The sequence below is a fragment of the Panthera onca genome, chromosome D1 (genome assembly GCF_046562875.1).
Source record: "Panthera onca isolate mPanOnc1 chromosome D1, mPanOnc1 haplotype 2, whole genome shotgun sequence".
Lineage (NCBI taxonomy): Eukaryota > Metazoa > Chordata > Mammalia > Carnivora > Felidae > Panthera > Panthera onca.
Genome location: NC_138348.1, coordinates 25,406,411 through 25,429,655, shown reverse-complemented (window position 1 = coordinate 25,429,655; position 23,245 = coordinate 25,406,411). Strand labels below are relative to the sequence as shown.

General features: G+C 50.6%; 1 protein-coding gene across 3 annotated transcripts in view; it reads left to right on the top strand.

Annotated features, from left to right (window-relative positions):
- Positions 1-19,567, top strand: part of LDLRAD3 (low density lipoprotein receptor class A domain containing 3) — a 240,064-nt gene extending 220,497 nt beyond the window's left edge. For all 3 annotated transcript variants that reach the window (XM_060606370.3, XM_060606368.3, XM_060606369.3), the window contains 2 exons: positions 14,496-14,841; positions 16,514-19,567. In XM_060606370.3, the coding sequence (XP_060462353.1) occupies positions 14,496-14,841; positions 16,514-16,757 (590 nt within the window). In that variant the 3' untranslated portion in view covers positions 16,758-19,567. The remainder of the gene's footprint in view (positions 1-14,495; positions 14,842-16,513) is intronic.
- The last annotated feature ends 3,678 nt before the right edge of the window (positions 19,568-23,245 follow it).

Sequence of the window (23,245 nt, the reverse complement as noted above, 5' to 3'; positions counted from 1 at the left end):
ATAAGCAAGTCAGGGTGGGTAGAGGATGCCTTTGGTGTGCAGTGGCCAAGACAGCTCCTGGAAGCTTCCATGCTGGAGAGAACGGGCCGCAGGCAGTCAAGGTAATCATGGGGTGCTGGAGAGAAGTGCGTCCCAGGGCTTCTCCAGGCACTGAGCTCCTCCAGGGTAGGTCTCTGCTGCTTTGATCGTGTAATCCCCAGCACTGAGCACATGGCCTGACCCGCAGTCTGGGCTTTGTCAGCGGATAAACGCATGTGCACCCAGCCAGACTTCCCTCCTCATCTCTTCCTTCCACCCTTGACGAGAGCGTGGAATTCTAATGACCGGACCACCAGGGAGTGTCGCTTCCCTTCCATCCTTGGAAGGCCACAGCCTCTGCATCCCTACCATCCCGCTGCCCTCCCTGCCTTCCGCTGGGTAGCATTCCCCCTCTCCACCGGTCAGCACCCACGAGCCCCTTTTTAACTGGGTGGGAGGAGACCAGACTGCACAGATGCTAGAAGGTCACAGAAGTGAGCTCACAGTGGTTCACTTGGTTCAGACTTCAGACTTCAGACTTCTTTAATGTCCATATCAACTGTGTGCTGTGTACAGGTTTCCAATCCCAGTTTTATACAGGCTCATAAAGGTGCAGGACATTGTCCAAGGTCTGTCATGTGGTCTAGGGCAGAACCAGAGCTCTCAGCCAGTCACTCCAACTCCCAAACATGGACTAACCACCATGCACGCTGCCCCTTTGTAGGGGTACGCCTGTCCCCATTCACAAGACCCCTTACTTCCCTGTGTCAGTGGACAGGTGCCTATTAATAGTAGCGACTGTCTATGCAGACTGTACTGTCCATGTCAGGACTTCACCTGTGTCAGCGCTGAACCCCGCGGTGCTGCTGCAGGGGGGGCGGGCAGGGGGGCATTTATCGGCCCTACTTTACAAGTGAGGGAACCAAGCATGAGGCTTGCCCAGAGTGTCACAGAGACTCAAGCCTAGGTGGGATTTGGGCCAGACTCAGGGATGAGGGTTGCACAGTTGGTGAAAGGCAAATATACGGACCTACAGTGGCTACACCATGTGTAAAAGCAGAACTCTGAGGGGCACCGGGGTGGCTCAGTCCGTTAAGCATCCGACTTTGGCTCAGGTCATGATCTTGCGGTTCTTGAGTTTGAGCCTGGCATCGGGCTCTGTGCTGTTTTGGATCCTCTGTCCACCCCCATCCCGCCCTTCCCCTGTACTCACTCTGTCTCTCTCTCTCTCTCTCAAAAATAAACATTAAAAAGAAAGAAAGAAAAAAAGCAGAACTGTGACCCACAGCCTCCAGCAACCAGCCCAGGACACCAACTCATTAACTGCAATAACCAGCCAGGAAGTCAAACAGTAACCCTGGTAACAACGGGCCCCAAACCTCCAACACTTGACTGACAACCGACAGCTCCCCTACGCTTTGTCCCGGTTTCCACCTTAGAGCCAACCAGCACAAGCCAGATATGCAGCCCTCACGAATCTCACGGGATCAGGATGCCCTGTCTCTAGCTCCCCACACAGCCACCCCCACAGGGCACACCTCAAGCCTGCCCTTCTTCCCACTCCGCTGCCCGCCTTTGAGTCTGCCCGATTGCAAGCGATCGCGGCTGACTCCCTTGCTACAGCAAACTCTGAATAAATAGCCTTCGCTTTTCTCCTTTGCTTGGGCTTCTTTGATTTCCACACCAAGGGGGAGCGGGCACGGGCGCCAGCTCCGAGGGAAGGCGCTTGCCCGAGTGGGGTCGTGAGCACAGGTGTCCAGTGCTCCCACTGAGCCAGAGGGGCCGCGGGCGTTCCCGTACCGCCTCAGCCACCTCGCCGCCAGCCTGACGTCACACGCGGCATACGGCGAGATGTCATGAGCGGGCCCGGCAGAGGGAAGGACCCAGGTCATCCCAACAGAGGGGACAGCTTTCTTCATGAAAGCGGTGGCATTTGAGCGAAGGCCAGGAGCAAGGTAGAATTTGCTAGGCTGTGATGGGGAAAGGGGGTGAGGTTGCAGCAGAGAAGCTGGGGTCCCTGCGCTGAGTGCTCTTGCCGCACCCCCTGCAGCCCATCCCCCCGCTTCTCCTTGCCGCACACACGGTCCCCCTTCCCCAGGCTGCGTCAGCAGGGCCTTCCTACCCTCTGGCTTCTGGTGGCTGTGGCCAGTGGGAAGCACTAGCAGAAGGTAGAGGGGGTGGAAAGAGAAAAATTCAGCATATCTGTCCCCCCAGCTTCCTGTCGGCTCTCCTAGGTCCTAGGAGCCACCCAGGCCTGAGGCTGGGAGAGCCTTCTGCTGTCCCGTCATTAAACTCTTCCAGCCTCCCTTTTTATTTTTTATTTATTTTTAATTTTTTTTTTTTTTTTTTTTTTTTTTTTTACCATTTATTCATTTTTGAGAGACAGAGACACAGCAAGAGCAAGGGAGGGACAGAAAGAGAGGGAGACACAGAATCCGAAGCAGGCTCCAGGCTCTGCTCTGTCAGCACGGAGTCTGAAGGGGGGCTCGAACTCACGAACTGTGAGATCAGGACCTGAGCTGAAGTCGGACGCTTAACCGACCGAGCCACCCGGGTGCCCCCACCCCCACGCCCACCGCCCCAGTTTCCCTTTTTAAACCAGGAGGCTGTGGGACCCACTTGGACAGGCAGTAGGCACAGGCAGGAAAGCTGTGGGTGTGTCTGAAGAAGTGAGCACCCTGTTCTAGGCTGGGCCGGCCAGCACCTAGGAGGGCAGGTAGGGATGCAAGCAGTGAGAGGAGGGGGGAACCCACTCTCACAGTGTGGAGCCGGGACTTTGCCCTTGGGACGTAGGAAGTCCAGGCAGGGTTGTGAGCAGGAGAGCAGAGCCCGCTCAGGTCTGCAGGTCTGCACAGGCTGGGCCTGGCCTGACTGGGTCTGGGCTCCATCTCGGCCACTTCGGAGAGAAACCCACATGCTCTGTCTCCACACTCCCAGCCCTGAGAGGTGGTAGGTCTGTAGATGACTCCGGGAGAGGGTTAAGTGGCCCCCATCTAATTTGTGGAAGGGGAGGTTCTGGAAGAACGGGACAGTGCTTTCGTACTCAACACCTGCACAGTTCTCTATCATCCTGAGCTCTGCCAGCTGCCCGTCAAATAACAGTACGACTATTTCAGCTGCAGGCGTGGTTCCACATTCCCTGAGCAGATCACCTCAAGAGACCTGAGTGGGACCTGTCCTCATACCTCGTGAGTCTCTGGATGGTGGCCAGGCAGACGAGGGCTCAAGTCCCAGCTCTATCGCTTGCTGGCTGTGTGACCCGGGGCTGACGACCTGACTTCTCTGAGACTAACTTTTCTCACCTGTGAGGTTAACCGAGCTCACAGCCATGGAGCACTTGGCATGTGAGGCGCTTAGTCTCACGTGAAAGGCCGCAGGTGTTACTGGCAGGACAACGCCCTGAGACGGACACCTGCAGAGCCCCAGAGTTAGAGACCCTCTGCCCACTTCCAGCAACATATCTTCACGGAGCACCATCTAGGGCACTGGGGATACAGCAGTGACTAAGCAGAATACAGCTCTGCCCACCCACAGTTACATTTGAGTAGGAAAGAGAGAATTCCATACACAATATAGCGGACGGTGACACGTGGTGACAAGTGCTGTGAAGACAGATAAGGCCAGGGGAGGGGCTGGATGGAGAGGCTTAGCGGTGGCCCGGAAAGTCCTCCCACTAACACTGACCTAGGAGCAGAGACTTGGGTGGGATACGGTGTGAGAGATGCAGATGCCCAGGGAGCGGCATACAGAGCAGAGGGCATAGCAAGGGCAAAGGCCCTGGGGCAGGTGCGTGCTTGGTGTGTTCTGAAACCACAGAAAGGAGGCCACTGAGTCTGTAGCATAGAAGTTGGGAAGGGGCAAGAGTGGAGGCCATGGGGAAGGTTCGGACTTTGTACTGAGTATGTGGGAAGCTGCTGGAAGGTATTGAGCAGAGGATTCACATGAACAAAGGCATTTAGCTTCTAGAAGGACCGCTGTGCAGCTAAGGGAGAAAAGGCTAGAGGGTAAGTGGGGGTGGGGCAGGGATGCCTGTGGCTGGGACAGGGGTGGCCGTGGTGGAAGGTGTGAGACTAGGACCAGGACGAGGACCTGCCAGGGGCTGCTCTGTGCTTGTGAGGATCAGCTGTGTCTTGTGCTCCCCTTTGAGGAGTCCTTGTCCTGCCGGCTGGGACGCTGGGATGGGAGCATCAGCCCCCCAGTGTATGCAAAACAGGTCTCCCTTCCCCCTGGGGTGTGGGGGCCCAAGTTGTTAGGATTTTCAGAAATCTCCGGAAGTGGTGAACTCGTTCATGGTCAATAAAGCTCCTTCTTGGGAGCCCCTCTTGTAATGCTTCCGTTAGCAGCCATTTCCCCTAAATTATTCAGAAAGTCTGCATTCGGAAGCTCCAAGGGCGCACACTCAGCAGTTCCCTGGGTGATAAGGCCTCACGGGCAGGCGTAGCACCAGTGAGCTGATTTTGCGTGCAGACCCAGAGAGCAGACCCGGGGCGGCCCTGGGCCTTGTGCGCATTTGAATACGATCAGCTCCGGCAGACTTGTCTCGCTAGGTGTCAAGATGCCGGGGCGTCATATACCCCTCCCGACGGAAGCTCGCATTTCACGCTCAGCAGCAGCTGCACAGTCGAGGCTCCTGGTGCTTGGCCGGGATCAGTCAGTGATTGTGCTGCTGGGCCCCAACCAGCTGCGGCCTGGAGGTGGCGGCCACTGCTGCAGGAAGAGGGGCGGAGGCGTTTGCTTCTCAGCTTCCACCTCTTACGTTGGCAGCTGCAGCCACAGAACTTCCCCCCCGCCCCCCCCCGGCCCCCGGCAACAGGGCCAGGGATGCCCCTATCTGATTTGTGAAGAGACAACTTCCAGAATGTCGGGAATGTGCTGTTTTGGAATACAATGAGTGTTCTGTCCATCCCAGGTAGCACCGAGGCTGGTGAAGTGGTCACAGCCTCTTGTGGAGCATCTCGGTGAACGTTTGCCTAATAAGAAAGCCTCTGAGAAGTCCTGTACTATAACGACCAATAATAACTAGGGTTTGCTGAGTACTTACTGTGTGCCAGATACTGTTTTAAATTTTTTAAATGTATTTTCTCTTTGTGTCCCTAGTCAACCCTACGAGGTGGATTCTACTATGACCCTGTTTCACAGATGAGGGTTTTGAGGTGCAGAGAGGAGAAGTAACTTGACCTAGGTAGCACAGCTCATAAGTGACAGAGCTGAGAATTGAATCTAAACACTTGGGTTCCAGAGCCTGCGCTCTGAACAGCTACCAAGGGACTAGTTTGATTTGTTCGATCCAGTTTTCCTCACACCTGTTTGACCAAGGTCCCCGTTTTCACGGACTGTCTCTCGCCATCTCACTTACTCTGGAAGACTCTCCAGAATATGTTGACCAGAGTGTAGGATGCAGTCTACATGGGAGCTCTTGGAGAAGGAAGACAACCCCACTGCTGGAGCACTGTGGTGGGGTGGCAAACGGGCAGGCGGAATGTGATGGATTTGGGCCTCAGACTCCTGAGTGCAAATGCTAGGTGTGCCAGCTGTTTGCTGTGTGACCCTCAGTACGTTACTTAACCCCTCTGGGCTTCAGTTTTCCCCTCTTGAAGATTGGCAAGACCAGGCTTCACTCAGCTTCAGAGTTCCCCTCGTCTTCTTATTCAGCGTTTGAGTCTCTCTGTAAATGAGGAGATTGTGAATGATCGTGTTCCAACGTCAGTTTACAGATAGGAAAAAGTACTCGGGGAGTACCTACTTCTTTACAAGATTGCGTGGCCCTGAGGAGGACTCCCAGGAGAGAGCCTGGCCCTGGGCCACCAGGACTGCCTCTTGAGAGCGTGTGAAAAATGAAAACGAGTCACGGGTGAAGAGCAGGGGTTCCGGACCCAGACGCCCGGGCTCTTCCCGGTTTCTCTGCTGGGAAGCTGTAATGGTAGTCGTGAATGATAACTGAAGCTTTGGACCAGTGGGCACGTTCCTTGACATCCCTGTGTTCCCATTTCCTCATCTGTAAAATGGCCTGCTTCATAGGATGGCATATTTGTTTCCTGTGTTCACCGTAACAGACCCCCACAGACTGGATGGCTTAAAACAACAGAAATGCGTTCTCTCACTGTTCTGGAGGCCAGGGGCCTGGGGTTAAAGGATTGGCGGTGTTGGCTCTTTGTGGAGGCTCTGAGGGGAGTCTGTCCACGCCTCTCTCCTGGCTTCTGGTGGCTGCTGCAATTCCAGTCTGTCCTCGGCTGGGGCAACAGTGACTTCAGTCTCTGCCTCCATCTTTCCATGGCCTTCTCCCTCGTCTTGTTTTGTGTCGTCTCTTATAAGGACACTCATCGTGGGATTGAGAGCCCTTCTAATTCGGGATGATCTCATCTTGGGGGCTTTACCTTAATTATATCTACAGAGACCCTTATTCTAATAGATCACATTCTGAGATTCCAAGTAGACATAGCTTTGGGCGGGGGGACACCCTGGAACTCTTCCTGGCCTGAACGTGGATGTGGCCGTACGACTGGAGCCCGGAAGCAGAGACTGGAGAAGTGCTGCCCAGCAGAAACTGAGCACACGAGCTGGCTCCATGGGGGCGGAGAAAAGGAGAGAGTGCAAGGCAGCCTGAATGTGCAGACCCGGGGGAACAGATGACCAAGGAGAGTTGGGAGTCTGTCGTAAGAAATTGCACCAGTGAACACAGGCCACTGACTTACTCAACACTGTGTTGGGCACCAACTGTAGCATGGTGGACAGAAGCAAGCCTGGGCCCACCCTTGCGGCTCTCAGGGTCTGCTCGGTCTACCTGAATGTTGTTGTTGCATCTTTGGTAATAGGAAAAAAAAAAGGCAGCCTAAATGTACATCTCATCAGCAGAGTGTTAAAGTAAGTTGTGATGCGTGTGTATAGTGGGATACTTCACAGCTACTCTTTAACAAAGGTGTGGGTGGGTGAGGAGAGATGTCCACATGCAGAAGTATCTGGACAGCAGGAACGAAAGTGTGTGTGGGCACCCACAGAGAAGTTTTGAAAGATTTCCACTGTGGGTCAAGAAACTAACAGCCAGGGGCACCTGGGTGGCTCAGTGGGTTGAGCGACCGACTTCGGCTCAGGTCATGATCTCGCGGTCCGTGGGTTCAAGCCCCGCGTCGGGCCCTGTGCCTGGAGCCTGCTTCAGATTCTGTGCCTCCCTCTCTCTCTGCCCCTGCCCCACTCATGCGCTGTCTCTCCCTGTCTCAGAAATAAATAAACATTAAAAAAAAAAAAAGAAAAAGAAAGAAAGAGAAAGAAACTAACAGCCAGTGAGCAAAGTCCGAGCTGCTGCCTGTTTATGTAAATAAAATGTGATTGGGACACAACCGTCCTCATTCACCAGTGTATCCTCAGCCGCTTTTGTGCTACACCAGTAGAGTAGTTGTGACTGAAACTGTATGACCCACAAAGCATGAAATACTACTGTCCAGCCCTTGACAGAAAAAGTTTGCCAAGCCCTGGTTTACACCAAACTCTTCAACTGTTTTGTCCTAGTAGGTTTCGGGGCTGGGGTGTGTGTGTGAACATTTCTATTTTGCTTTTAATTTTAATGGATTTTTATAATCAGAAATAAAGCTCAGTTTAGAAGAAAAAAAAAAAGCATAAGGGACGCACCCTACCTGATTTTGAGACTTACTATAAAGCTCCAGTTATCAACATACTTAGTGGCATAAAGATCGGTATATGGTTCAGTCAAACAGAATAGAGAATCTAGAAGGAGACCTAGGCTTGTATGGTCAATTGATTTGCAACAAAGGTGCCAAGGTAACTCAATCGGAAAGGGTAGGCTTTCAACAAATGGTTCTGGAACAACTGAATATCCAGAGGGAGGGGGAAAAAGAACATTGAACCATAAACAAAAATTAAGTTGCAGTGGATCAGAGATGTAAATGTGGGAGCTAAAGCTGTAAAATTTCTTCCAGGCAAAGATTTCTTGGAGAGCACACACAAAGCAGGAAACATAAGAGAAATAATTAATACAGTAGACTTCATAAGACAAATTTTAAACACTTTCTCTTCAAAAAGGCACTGTAAAGGAAGAGACAAGCCACAGACGGGGGAGAAAATATTTGCAAAACACATTTCTGGAAAAGGGATTGTGTCCCAAAACGGACAAAGGATTCTTACTCCTCACCAAGTAGCCAAACGACCAAATTTTAAAATGGGCAAGAGATGTAAATAGACACTTCAGCAAAGAAGACCTGCATATGGTGAATCAGCACGGGAACAGAGGCTCAGCGGCGTCATTAGTCCCTGGGAAATGCAACCTAAAACCTCCGTGAGCTATAACTACACGCCTATCGGAATGGCTACAATTCAAGACTAGCCACATTAAGTCCTGGTGAGGATGCAGAGTGGCTGGGGGAAGGGAAAATGCTGCAGCCGCCCTGAGGAAACAGTGTGAGAGTTTCTTCTAAGAAGCCTACACTCCCCGTAGGACCCAGCAGCCTTACCCCTCAGGTATAAACCCAAGAAATACGCAAATATTTGTCAGCACAAAGACCTGCATTCCAGAAACCGGAAACCACCCAGTTCCCGCTCTCAACACAAATTGTGATCCCTGCGTACAACAGAATGCTACTTGCATTTAAAAAAATTTTTTTTAATGTGTATTTATTTTTGAGAGAAAATCTCAGACAAAATCTGAAGCAGGCTCCAGGCTCTGAGCTGTCAGCACAGAGCCCGACGCGGGCTCGATCTCAGGAACGGCGAGATCATGACCTGAGCTGAAGTCGGACGTTTAACTGACTGAGCCACCCAGGCACCCCAACTCCGCATTTTCAAAGAGGGAACCAGGAATATGGATGAATCTCAGAAGCATCATGCCAAGTGAAGGGAGCCAGATACAGCGGGCTATGTACTGTATAATTCCAGTTACATGACTTTCTGGAAAAAGTGAATCTCTTTGGACAGAACACAGATGAGTGTTTTCCAGGGGCGGTGAATTGACAACAGAGGAGCACAGAGAACTGGAGGGATGGAAAGGTTCTGTATCTTGTTTGTGGTCGTGGTTATGCAGCTGTTTCACTTTGTTCAACTCTAACTGCGCATTTTGAAAGGGTGCATCTGAGTGTGTGTAAATTATATATACTTCGATCAACCTGACTTTTTAAAATATATAATCTGGAGGAAAGTATACTTAAAAAATTTTTTTTTTTTTTATAAAAGGCACACAAGAGTTGATTTTTCAGGGGAGTGACAAGGAGTCGGTCTGAACAAGGCAGTGAACATTCCAACAGGGACTCTGAACTCCGGGGGTCAGGCTTGGATGCCATTCTCAGGGCGTGGTGAGCCAGTCAGGGGTCTCAAGTGAGGGAACAATGGTGAGGCATGAACCCCGAGGGGTCCGTACGTTACAGGGAGAGAAGGAAGGGAAACCAAGACGTACAGTCAGCGTAGGCAGTGACAAAGTTGGTTGACGGTAGGCATGGTTTTAGAACGGATAATACAATGCAAAGAGAAAGAAAGGGGTGAACAAATCTCTCTCACCTCGGCCCTCCATGCTGGGAGCTCCCAGCGTTACCAATTCTGTGTGTCCTAGAAACGTTCACACAGTCTTGCTCCTGGGTGGCTCAGTCGGTTGAACGTCCGACTTCGGCTCAGGTCATGATCTCACGGTCTGCGAGTTCGAGCCCCACATCAGGCTCTGTACTGACAGCTCAGAGCCTGCAGCCTGCTTCGGATTCTGCGTCTCCCTTCTCTCTCGGCCCCTTCTCCGCTCACTCTCTGTCTCTGTCTCTCTCTCTCTCTCTCTCTCTCAAGAATGAAAATTAAAAAAAAAAAAATGTCCCATGCATTTTTTGAAATGTGTATTTATTTTAGAGACAGAGTGTGAGCAGGGGAGGGGCAGAAAGAGAGGGAGACGCAGAATCCGAAGCAGGCTCCAGGCTCTGAGCTGTCGGCACAGAGTCCGACGAGGGGCTTGAACCCACGAACTGCGAGATCGTGACCTGAGCCGAAGTCGGCCCCTTAACCGACTGAGCCACCCAGGAGCCCCTCCATGCATTCTTCATTGAACTTTGCTTCTTTTCGTGTATCAAGATAACTTTCAGATGGTTCCATATCAGCGTATGTAGAGCTGCCCTGATCTTTTCGAGAGGTGTGGTATTGTATGGATATCACAACTAATGGTTCATTTAGCCCGGCCACAATTGATAGACATTTAGATCATTTCCGATATGTGTACTATTACAAATGATGCATCCGTGAACACTCACATTAAAAAGTCATTTCTCATCTGTGTGAGTGTATCTGTCAGATAGACCCTAGAGAGCGGAATGGTTGCACCAAAGAATATGTACGTTTTTATTTTGCTGTGTATTGCGAGCCCTGTCTCCACCTGGGCTGCACCAGTTCACCCTCCCATCAACCGTGCATGGATAATTACACCTGTTTTCCCCAGACCTGGCCAGCAAAACGTGAAATCAAACTTTGCGTTGGTCAGTGTGCTAGGCGAGAAATTGCATCTCCTGGGAAATCTGATTTGCTTCTGGAGGAAGGAATAGTTTAGAAGCAAAGAGACACCCAGTCATGAGCGCTGGCTGCTTTCGTGCCTCCCTCAGGCCAGACAGCGCCTCTCCGTGAATTAGAAAGAGGCCCTCCTCCTCTGGACACCTGAGTGCCATCTGCCAGAAGACTGTGGTGATAACCGTACAAATCTGAGATGACTCTGCGGCGAAGACACCCCCTGGAGCTGGGGACAACACAGCCTGCTCTACCCCAGGCATGACGGGAGCTGCTGGCGGTTTTGAGAGCACCGTGGTCTCCGGGTAGTAACCAGATTGCCTGCAATTAATGTAGTAGAAACAGCGGATACAGGACAGGAATTCCAGCTGACAGCGGAGCAGAGGGCATTGGCTTGAGGGACAGCCAGAATAAATGGAAACTTCATTATCCATGGATTATGCACTTAGAACTCAGGTCCCAGGCAACTCTGATATTAGTAATTTGGCCAGCGGGCTCATTAAGCTCTTAAGAAAAGTGAATCTAGTTAATGAATTAATACAAGATGACATTTTACACACCGAGCAGAAACGAGACCGGGCACCACTGAGTTATGTAACATCATAATTTCTCGAGTGAATGTGATTGCTGCTTCTCGCCTGCCAAAGTGGGCAGATCTGGAGAGAGCCTGCTTTCGGAGACACAAATGAGCCTGCTAAGATCTGCAGTCGTTTCCCATTCATTTTAAAGCGCTCCCTCTTGTGTTCTTAAAACTTCAAGTGGTTACACGCAAGGTAGTGTTTTAAAATCTCTGGACCCATTTGCTTTCCTGAGGAAAATCCACCTGCTTTCGTGTTTTAGGAGACATATCGCCCTAAAAAGGAGCTCATTCAATCCTTACCCTCTCTTCCATTCTTACTGCCCCCCGCCCCACACACCCCCCTGCTAGAGCGAGGCTTCTCCAGCCTCTGCCTCTGGTCCAGAGAAGTTGGTGAGGAGAATGAAAAGAATGTGAACACTCAGAGTTAGCATTATCCAGTTGGGGATGATGACAAGTTCTGGGGGTGGATGGTGGTGAGAGTTGCACAGCTATGTGAATGTACTTAGTGCCAGTGAACGATGCCCTTGAAAAGGGTGAGAATGGCAAATTTTATAAGTTACATGCATATTTTCCACAATAAAAAAGCAAGAAGGACTGGCATTAACTGAGGGCAAACACTTGCCAGGCACTTCACCAATATATATTGTATTTTACCTTCCCCGTAATCCAAGGATTCGGCTACTCTTTTTCCCACCACTGCCACTGCCGCCATTTTAAACATGGAGGCAGCTGGGGCTCATGAAAGTGCAGGTAAGTTGCTTCAGCAGCAGCTAGAAGTGATGTCCCCAGAGGGGCACCTGGGTGGCTCAGTCGGTTAAGCGTCCGACTTCGGCTCAGGTCATCATCTCGCAGTTCGTGAGTTCAAGCCCCGCGTCGGGCTCTGTGCTGACAGCTCAGAGCCTGGAGCCTGCTTCGGATTCTGTGTCTCCCTCTCTCTCTGCCCCTCCCCTGCTCAGGTTCTGTCTCTCTGTCACTCTCAAAATCAAATAAACATTAGAAAAAAAAATGTTAGAAATGATGGCCCCAGGATTCAGCCCCTCAGCTCTGTGCTTGACATCACAGAATGAAGAAGATATTTTCTTTCAAGCCTGAATTCTGAAACATACACACATAGAAGCCCCCACCCGGCTTTTAGTTATCTAAACTGAGAGCAGACAGTACTCCAGCAGCACCCCAGATGGTCACAGCTAATAGACTCGAGAAAAATCCCAAAGTGCCTCCTTCCCTCAACTGTCTGCAGCACACTTCTGCGTGTTGTCTGACACCTTACTTGCATCTTTCCGTAAAGTTAATCATTGAAACAGCGACCTACAGGAACATCGTAGCTTTTCGTTCATGTTTCGTTCATGTGGCCAGAAAGAAATGAACATAAAGCCTGGAGCTTGAGGGGGAAAATCTTCACGTGTCTCAGATTAGGATTGTTTGGGGGAATCGAGACGTTTATATCAGGAAAGGAGAGAAGGTAGTGTGTTCCCCAGCACATGGTTGTTTTTGTTTTTTGGGTTTTTTTTTAATGTTCATTTTTGAGAGAGAGAGGGAGACACGGAATCCGAAGCGGGCTCCAGGCTCCGAGCTGTCAGCACAGAGCCCGACGCGGGGCTCGAACCCACAAACTGCAAGGTCATGACCTGAGCCGAAGTCGGACGCTTAACCGACTGAGCCCTCCCACCCAGCGTGTGGTTTTTTGATGGAGAAGTATCTGGGTTCTAGGCCTGGACGCTTCTACTGGCATCGTATGTGAACTTAGACAAGTTAAATCACCTCTGAGCCACTCTGCTGTCTGGAAAATAGGAATCATAAAATACTGATAGCACCTGCCTTACCAGGGTGTGTGAATACACGTTTTTTTTCTGCTGAGCTGAAGGCATTTATTGAGTGCCTGCTCCGTGCCCGGCACCATCCCGCACACTGGGGATGCTGTGATGAACAGGACGGGTGTACATCTAGTGACAAGGGATTGGGAACGCTTGGCCCAGCTCCAGGGCACAGGGCCCGGGCCACTGGGGTTGCTGCTCCCGCTGCTACTTTATGTCTACGTTTTGGCGCCTGTGGACCCACCAAAACCTCACTGCTTCAGAGGTTGGACGCGCACAGGGGGTGATCACCAGATTTGCTCACTTGGGCTGTATTTAGACTATTCTTCCAGCTGGGCCGCAACAGTGGTAGTCGTGGTTCTTCTGCAGAGACGAGTAGTCCCCAGCTTGAGACACCACTCTGGCTTCCTAGGGCCAGCTTGGACCTTGTCTTGTTGCCACATGTGTTCTGACCGGAAAGCCCCTCACCTGAGAGTGTGAAGCATCGCTTGTTATACACTTGGAAAGGCGGGGTGGGCCACCTGCCGGGGGTAGGACACGTACCAGACCGTTGCTTGCAGACTCTGAGGAAGTGCTTGCAGATTGCCTAGCGAGTCTGGTTAGGGGGCCGCAGGACGGAGCTTTAGGGGCAGGGCTCTGATGTCAGATCACTGGGCTCAGATCACACACACCGCTGTCTTTTCCTAACCCTGTGACCCTCATTAGGGGACCCAACCCCTCTGAGATCCCCTTTCCTCATCTGAAAAAGAAGGCGGTTACAGCATCTAGTTCATGGACTTGCTGTGAGGCAAGTAGATGGAATAAAGCATGTGTCTGTATGTCTCGAACACGCACCCCCATAGGGGCGCAGTGTGTCAGCTGTTCTGAGTGCTCGATCGTTATTCACACATTCCATGCTCCCGATTGCCCAGGGGATTGGTCACTCTTACTATCCCCATTTTACAGACGAGGAAATTACAGCACAGAGAGGTTGGCCACTTTCCAAGGGGCACATAGACAGTGAGTTCATTCAATTGTTGAATGAACGAACGAATGAGTTCCGAAGGGCACAGAGGCTGGGAATTGAACCTAGTCTGGCTCCAGGGTGCATGATGTCGGCCTGTGCCGTGCTGGCTCTCTATCTTGAAATCTCCAGATAGGGCCTGGTGTAAAATAAGCACTCTGCAGACAGAGGGAGCCCCAGCCAAACCGACCCCTGTTCCTCATAGACGTGATGCTTCGAATTCCCAGGGGATTTCCAGCCCCGGGCAACCATTCATCTGTTTTCTGTCTCTATAAATTTGCCATTCCTGGACATTTCCTATAAATGGAATGATACAGCATGTGTGCGTCTGGCTTCTTTCGTCTGGCATAATGGTTTCAAGGTTCACCCGTGGTGTCACATGCATCAGTCCTTTTCATGGCCAAACAGTATCCCGTCGTGTGGGCACCCCGCATTTTGTTTATCCACTCACCAGTCACTGGACACGATGGGGTGGTTTCCACGTTCCGGCTGTTGCAAATCGTGTTGCTCTGAACGTTTGCGTGCGCTTCCTGGGACTGACTCTGAAGCAGAAGGTGAGCCGGGTTGGTAACCTCCCTCCTCTTTTCTCCCCTCTGGGGTTTCGCAGAACCAGGCAGTGGGCAGGTGTTTGTGACCTCAGAGAACCAGCTCGTGTACTACCCCAGCATCACCTACGCCATCATCGGCAGCTCTGTCATCTTCGTGCTGGTGGTGGCCCTGCTGGCCCTGGTCCTGCACCACCAGCGGAAGAGGAACAACCTCATGACGCTTCCGGTGCACCGGCTGCAGCATCCCGTGCTGCTCTCCCGCCTGGTGGTCCTGGACCACCCCCACCACTGCAACGTCACCTACAATGTCAACAATGGCATCCAGTACGTGGCCAGCCAGGCCGAGCAGAACGCGTCGGAAGTGGGCTCCCCGCCCTCCTACTCAGAGGCCCTGCTGGACCAAAGGTGCGTGCTGGGTGGCAGAGCCTGGGGGAGGGAGGTCACCGTGGGGAACACGGGACAGGCGCACACACCTGGGTTCCGGGTGCCTGCCACGAGCCCGCGCTCAGCAGCAGACGCGACAGCAGTGTCTGGCCTTTACCGGGTCCTGGCAAGACAGTATCATCTCATTTACTCCTCTCTGCAAGCCACTGGGGGAGGTTCATTATTTGCCTTAGTTTTACAGACGAGCACACGGAGGCTCTGGGATGGTAAGTTACTTGTCCGAGGACATAGACCTAGGATCCTGGCCAACTCAGCCACAACCGATACATGTTCAGACCATGGGGCCTCACCCGCTACTCCAGAACAGCGGCCAGTGGCCATATTAAAGGTGGTTCGTACTGTTGAACCAATGAACGAACGGATGAATGAATGAATGAATGAGTTCCTTGCTTGCCTTCATTTATAAAATTAAAGGAGTAGAATAGAGCACTCTCAAGCTTTTTAAAACAACAGGACCCTCATTTCAAATGGAGTTGGACTGGAAAGCCCAACAGAGAAAGTCAAAAAGCAGAATTCTGTATGGAAGCAGGTGGTAGGCCTCCCCACCCTCCCCTCCCTTCTTGGGTGACCTCCAGGGTGTCCCCAAGAACCCATTTGGGAAGTTCACTTTGGCTCTCAGAGTCAAAGAAACAAGAGTGCTCTCTTCCTCTGAGCCCAGGACTTACCGGGTGTGGCAAGAGGCCTTTTCAAGCTCTTGTGCCCGGGCTGACTGGGCTCCTCTCGGACCCGCTCCAGTGGCAGCTCTCGTATTTTTTAAACTTTGTTTCTCCTTCTCATAAAAGATAACCGTCACTTGAGCGGGCTGTGCTTAAGGACATCATTGCAAATAAGTGTCCGAGCCCAGGACCTCACTCACCACTCATAACCTCTTTATTTGGACCCTCCAACGCAGAGTAAAGTTTAAATTGCTGAATCTGGAGTCGGAACACCTGGGTTTCAATCCCAGAACTGCTGCTTACTAGTTATTTGTGGTCCTCTGCAAGTCACTTAATGCCCCCTTGCCTCAGTTTCCTCCCCAGTACAATGGCCTGCCCTTAGTGTTCTTGTGAGCACTAAATAAGGTAATGAAAGTAAGGCAGGGGGGCACAGTGTCTGACTCCCAGTGAGCACTGCAAAATAGACTCTTCTGTTAAGTTACCGCCCTGCAAGCTAGGTGTCATTATTACCCCTTCTGCAGAGCACCGAGCCATTGAGAAGATACCCTCTCGCCCAAGTCCACATCGCCAGTTCTTGACTTTCAGTAAGAACCCCAAATTCTGTGGACCGTCAGAGGTTCAGTCTTGAACCACAGGGCCCCTCGCTGGTGGAGCCAAGTGTCCCTGCCAGGCCGCCCAGGACAAGGCAAGGGGATGCTCGGCATCCTCGACCCGGAGCCACCCAAAGGATATGGTTTGGACACCTGCCCGTGCAGCACGAGCCAGCCAGAACACACTGACCTTTGTCCGTTCCCTTGGTCTTGTCGCAGACCAGGGGTCCTCCCAGAGCCCGGAGAGCCGCCCCACCTGGGGGACACATCAGCATCCCCCAGACCGGGGCGGAAGATGGGGCGACCGCCTTGCCTTGGCTCCTGACACGTCGTCCTCCCTCCCCTGTCCCCTGCCTCTCCCACCCCATCCTGCCTTCTTCTTTGCAGACCCGCGTGGTACGACCTTCCTCCGCCGCCCTACTCCTCCGACACTGAGTCTCTGAACCAAGCGGACCTGCCCCCTTACCGCTCGCGCTCCGGGAGTGCCGACAGCGCCAGCTCCCAGGCGGCCAGCAGCCTCCTGAGCACGGCAGACAGCGGCCACGGCCACGGCCCGGGGCAGCCCGGCCCCCCGGAGAGCGCCGCGGGGCCCAGGGACTCCGCGCCCAGCCAGGGCGCCGCAGAAGTATAAATCTGGCGCTTCCAAAGTCCATGTGGGTTAATCTGCTCTGACTTGGTACCATCCTAACAACTCAGCTCCTGGGGAGCTCCTCAGGGTGCCTCGAGGAGGGATTTCGGGTGTCAGCCGTCTCTCCGTCCCCTTCCTACCCCCTCCCCCCACCCCACCCCAGATTTCAGGGATGTTCTTTAGAAGGAGACCTGGTGTTTTTCTGGCCTCTCGGGCGACACGATGTGTGGTGCCATCTTTTCTGGGAGGTCACTCGTCCTGCGGGGCCCAGGAGCGTGAGCTCACTTGCCACGTCATTGTGTCATTGTTGGAATGTTGCGGGCAAGGCAACGTAAGTTTGCAGGCGGCCGGATAGAGCGGCATTTGAGGAGTCCTGGGGAACGCAGCGCTCCTGTGCCGAGTTGGATGTCCAGAAGGGTGGGAGACACCAGCCCGAGTTCCCCGTGGCTGCTACCATACGGCTCCGTGGGAGGTTTGGGTCGGATGATCCTCCAGGAGGCCGTCGTGGATGGCTGCCCTGGGAAGAATCCAGGCGAGCACCAAAGCCTGCCTCACACTCTCCTGCGCGCCGCCCTAGGTTCGGCCGAGGCCGCGGCCAGAGGAAACAGCCATGAGTTACACCCTTCCGCAATCACCAGTGGCCTTTTGGTTCTCCGAGTGACTCTGAACCATTTACTTGATAGATTCAGGCTTTAAAACCCTCCCCAAGAATCCTCGTGTTGAGGGTTTTTCTCTGCAACGTCTGTCATCAGCCTCATCCCGGAACGGGCAGGGGGCCTCTGCCATGAGTTCACCCGAGTTCCCAGCTCTTCAAATGCAGGCTGCCGAGAGCCTGGGCCTGCTGAGGGCCACAGCCCTTCTCTGGCTTCTGGACCGTCCCCTTCCTGGCTGTGACCTTCCCGGAGCCAAGGGCTGAGGACCCCAACTTGAATTGGCCAAAAATCTGATCTGGTCCTCCGTCCCTGTAAACCACGCCCATCTGTGCCCATCCATGCAACTTTCAACACTAGCTTCCAACGTCACCTTAACACCCAGAAGTCATCTTACCTGTGCGTTTGGACTTGAGGACACTGTGGTTGATGACACACGTGAGAATGTTCAGGACCTCCCACCAGAGCTCCTGGGTCCCTGTGTTGCACACACTCCCCTTCCCAAGGCCCAGATACCAGCGTCCTGATTTAGGATTAGGGCTAGGGTTAGAGTCAGGGTCGGGCTGCTTCTGACTTGCCATAGTTTCTCCTCTAAAAGACGTGGACGGTAGATAATTTGGAGTCAAGATTTGCCATTCGGACTTTTTTTGTTGTTTTTTAATCTCTTAGAAATGCATTTGAAACAGTGTGTTTGTTTTTTCCCTTCTAGTTAAGGGATTATTTATATGTGTATAGGAAAGCTGTCTCTTTGTTTTCTTTTGTTTTTCCTTTAGTGAGGTCCAAAGAAAGATACAAAAAGGAGATCACACCTTTGTCCCGCTGAGCCCTGACACCGGGTCACTGCAGACTGACCTGTGTGCCTGGCGTTCGTGCATTGTTGCACTTTGAGTTATTATTTATCAAGTTCTTGAAGGTTGCAGAAGGAGGGATGTCTTTCTCCCTCAGTTCAGAGCCTCTGTGTTTCTGCTAGTGTTTCTCTTTCTCTGTGCCCAGCTAGCTGCAGGGCCCGCTCCCTGGAGATATAGTGGGTAGAAATGTAGGCGTTATTTGGCAAGAAACCACCCTGATGGGTCACAAAACTGGAACCAGGCGGAACCACTCCAGGCAGCGCTCACCCATTCAGGACTTCTTTCCGCAGCAGAAGAAATTTTCGGTAGCCTCTTTGATGCTAATTTAAATGGAGCCTGCAGGAGTGGGGGACGAAGTGGCATTTAGTGATCCTGTTCTGTGGACTTTTTTGTTTTTTGTTTTTTTTTTAACCATATCCAAAATATGTTACAGGAAAGCTAGCGACTTGGTGATTTCTTTCTTTCTAAGTTAAAGAAAAGGAGGCTAGTCGTTTCTGTCTTTCATTTTTTAAATAACACTTGAGTTATTTTCCAAGTACTCTGATAAAGAAAGAACTTACGATGGTAGCCAGAGTGTGGTAGGAACTCTGGCTGAACATTTCATCTCCTGTGAGTCAGAATGGCTTTATTTCTTCTCCCTTTGATGGGCCCATGCTCCTTTCTGGTATTTTGGAAGTTGTTTAGAAGAAAGGATTCTAATTTTAATTAATTGTGCAGTGAATTAATCTCACTCGCTTTTCTGCTTCCAGGCATCTTAGGAAAAACAAATGGTCTTAGTAGATAAGAAAACCTATTAATGTTGTTGTTTTTTTAAATAAACACAGGGACATTTTTATTATAGATTTGATTTTTTTAATGAATCTTTTTAAAAATATATAAATAGGGCACCAAAGCTACAGGGGTTTTTCCTGTTTTTTCCCTCTACTCAAAATGGCAAATAAGTGGCCAGCAATATTTTTTAACTCATTTCCATCCAGAATATTTTTTTATATGTTGCCTAAATCTACACCAACCAGGAAACCGTCTCTGTGCTTTTTTCTCAGATGAGAGCAGCGAATTCTTTTTATTTTAGCATTAAAATTAGCAGCACTGTCATTGATAGCTTACCCCCCGATTCAGCCCCTACTCTGAAACTGACATCTTTTTTAAACATGCAACAAAGTGGTTGATAAATAGTGCGTGATGTTCAGAGTTGATGCAAACTGGAAAGTTTGTGTGTGGTTGCTTTTTGTGTTTTGGTTAAGTTTTGGTTTGGGTTTTTGTTTTTGTTTCTTAATTTTTATACTTTTAAATAAACTTGCAGTTTCATTCTTTCTATTGGTGTGAATGGTTCTTAACCCACGTTTCTCCTCCGTGGCAATATAACAAGTGCATGGTCACTTCTTTTGGCTTCTGCAGTGAATTTATGCCATAATAAAATGAGAAAAAAGGAAGAGTATAGCGATGGGACCTCAAAATGTGATGTGGTTTATGGATTCCATAGCCCGTGTGGCTAAGGTGCAGAAGTGAAGTCATGGACACCAGTTAGTATCCTCGGCCCATCAAAAGATGGGCATTAATTGCCATTACTGTGGTGCTGTTTGAGGGAAAAGGGCAAGTGACTGTGACAGCTGTAACAGAGTCTGACTGCATATTCAAGGGCACACCACAGTTCTTGCACAGGTAGGCTGGTTGTTAGTTTTGAACCCCAAATGGCTCAGACTGGCCCTACCAGTGATGGTAACATCTTTGTGCTCTTTTAAAAAATTTTTTTCTTAACACTTATTTGTCTTTGAGAGAGAGAGAGAGGGAGATAGAGTGCAAGTGGAGGAGGGACAGAGAGAGAGGGAGACACAGAACCCAAAGCAGGCTTCAGGCTCTGAGCTGTCAGCACAGAGCCCAACGCAGGGCTCAAACCCACAAACTGCTGAAGCCAAGACGCTTACCTGACTGAGCCACCCAGGCGCCCCATCTTTGTGCTTATCTAAGTCTCATTGTGGAACCCTGCGTTGATTGATTCTGCAGGGACAGTTTCCATGAGAAGTCAGGATGTCCAGGAGATCACCACCACCCAGGAACAGGAGTAACCCTGGCCTTGGCCAAGATTGAAATCCACATGGATTTCTAAACACAGAATGTACAGAACCAAGCTTCAGATCACGTATTGGCCCCCAGGTGTCTCAAAAAGAAGACTAGGCTGTCAGACAGTGATATCCCAAATATACGCCAGGCCATGTCCTGCCCCACGTGGTCTAGAGTAGACCTTCCCAAGCAGTATGCTCCAAAGATTTGTCAAGATATTAACTCCTTCATCTCTCAGAGTACCATTGCTTGTGGGTGCCAGGATGAAGAAATGATCGAGAAGCACTAAAATCTAGAGCAAAGATCAGGAAACTTGTGTGTGTAGGGCCAGATCACTAAATATTTCTAGCTCTGCATCCATATGGTCTTTGTAGGAATGACAAGAGCAGCCATAGACAACAAATAAGCAAATAGACATGGCTGTGTTCTAGGAAAACGATTTATGAAAAAGGTGGCTGGCTGGCTTTGGTCCACGGGCTGGAGTTTCCCAACCCCTGATATAAAAGAACATTCCCACACTGGGCTCATGGGTCCAAAGCACTGTAGAAAAGAAACAGTATGTTCATGGCCTGGAATGTTAGAATCCCCCAAATGGAACCAATCTTTAAAAAGCTTAAAAAGAGGAGAACTTATGAAGCAGACAATTCAAGGACCTGTGAAATTAATTGACCCTGTAGGCTCTTTTCCAGTGAATAAGAAAATACGGGATTAAGATGAGTAGAGGCTTTCCCAGTGAGGTCGGGGTGAATGCAGGGGTCCTGGTCAAAAAACGACTCTCACAAGGGATTCTCTAACATGATCAGCTGACACAACCGTCTGTCTTTTAGAGAAAAGTCCACGAGAACAAGAAGTATTGTCCATATTCAATGCTACTTAGCTTGCCGCCCTGAGGCAGGGCAGTAGATTCAAAGGGAAAACTATAAAATAGAAGGGGCTTCAGATGACTTCAGTGGAGGTGTGGTAAGTGCATCCCGTGAGACCTTAGGAAGAACGTCAATGAGAAAATATGCTGACTTGGGTAAGATCATGGGTTCACCTCCAGTAACCCCCAAGTGATAGAAATCCAATTCAGAGCAAGCTTAATTGTGTTACATTTTAGAAGATACGTTAGTTAATGTAACTAAGTCCAAGGGTGTGGAACTGTTGGTTTCAGGCAGGGCTGGATCTGGTAACTCAACAGCTGTCATTAAGAATCAGTTTCTCCCTCTCAACTTCTGAACCCTGCTTTGCCCAGAATTGGCAGGCATCATGGCTTTACGTGAAAATTAGGGTCCCGGATGATCCAAGTTTGAAATCTCAGAAGAAGAGATACTGTTTCTCCTAGAGTCTATAGAAATTCCCTTAAGTGGAGTTATGATTGGTCATCCTTGGTTGGTCGTATGGCCACTAACATGGGTGGAAATCAGTCTCTTGATTTATAGCCCTGCCAGAATTACATGAAACAGGAAAGGGATGATTCCCATACAGAAGGGGCTGGCAGTAAACAAAATACCAATATGTCTACTGTGAGCCTCACCAAGGAATGGGACCCACAACTGGCTGACACAATTTCTAGTACACATAAGAAAATGCCTGTAACTACAAGCTTCAGGCAACATAGGAGCAGAGGTGGGTTTACAGTGAAAATTTCAGAACACAGCAGCCTTTCTCTAAACGTAGGAGGCAAGGTCAGCATCAAGCTACAGGTATATTGGGCTTGGGTTAGGTGTGCTTTCTATGAGATGTTCTTCTGGAGTGGGTCACACGGATAAAGCCATGTAGGAGGAATTCTTCCCTAAAGAAGCCTGAGCGGTCTCATGGGCTCCAGAACTGTCCCCAGACCACTGGAAGTACAGAAATGGTGCAATTACCCTACCCAAGACTCCGCAACTTGCACAGGATTTTTAAGTTGGTGGGTCAGAGATAACATCCCCATTTTCCACCCTTGTTACGCTCCACAAAGACTCGGACTCCACGACACGTGCTGTTAACTGGGCTTTCCAAATTAATCCTTTCATGTGCCTCCCTAAGAGCGAGGATGCATCACATCTGGAGAACCACAGCTTGGACATTCTGGGACAGCTGGTGTTGCCGGAGCTGAGGGGCTGGAGTCCCGTCGCAGTGGGGGCTTGAAGGGATGGCCGTGGGAGACTGGGATACAATATCGGGGGAAGCTTGTTTATTTTATCATGACTGATGCTTCACTTGGGCTGGGTTTGGGTCTGTGGGCTGCGCAAGGGTGATTCATGCTAAATTCCAGTCAGTACCAGGCAGTTACTGGGCTTTCAAGTTCATCCTGATAAATCATCCCAGCGAGCCAGCAGAGGAAAAGGCACATGAAGAAATCCTATGGACTTTTCACTAAAATGGAGCACACGTGAGCAGCATTTATGGGCCAGGCGTGGAAGTAATGACACCCCCCAGCTCACACCCCATTGCCCAGAGTTTGCTGGTCGGTCACACGACCACACCTACCTGTGGGGAGGCTGGAAAGGTAGATTGACTATGTGTCCTGGGAGAACCGGAAGTGGAATTTGGTGCCAAAGGTCACCAAAGGTACATCTGTATCCTTCTTTCTTCACATAAAATACACTCACCCCTTCCCCAAAGAAGAAACCCAACCAGATTCTGAATCTAATCAGATTCAGTGTCCAGGATTAGTGAGAATTTCCGTTAGATCCAAATGTGGCTCCCCTGTTAGGACAGTTTCTCAACCCCTCGTATCTTTTGTCGTCTGACTTCTTAGACTGCCTCCCTTCAGCCTAAGGGTCAAAGTGCTTGAATAACTTTTTTTTAATGTTTGTGTATTTATTTTGAGAGAGAGACAGCGTGAGTGGAGGAGGGACAGAGAGAGACACAGAATCCGAAGCAGGCTTCAGGCTCCGAGCTGTCAGCACAGAGCCTGACGCGGGGCTTGGACCCACAAACCGCGAGATCATGACCTGAGCCTGAA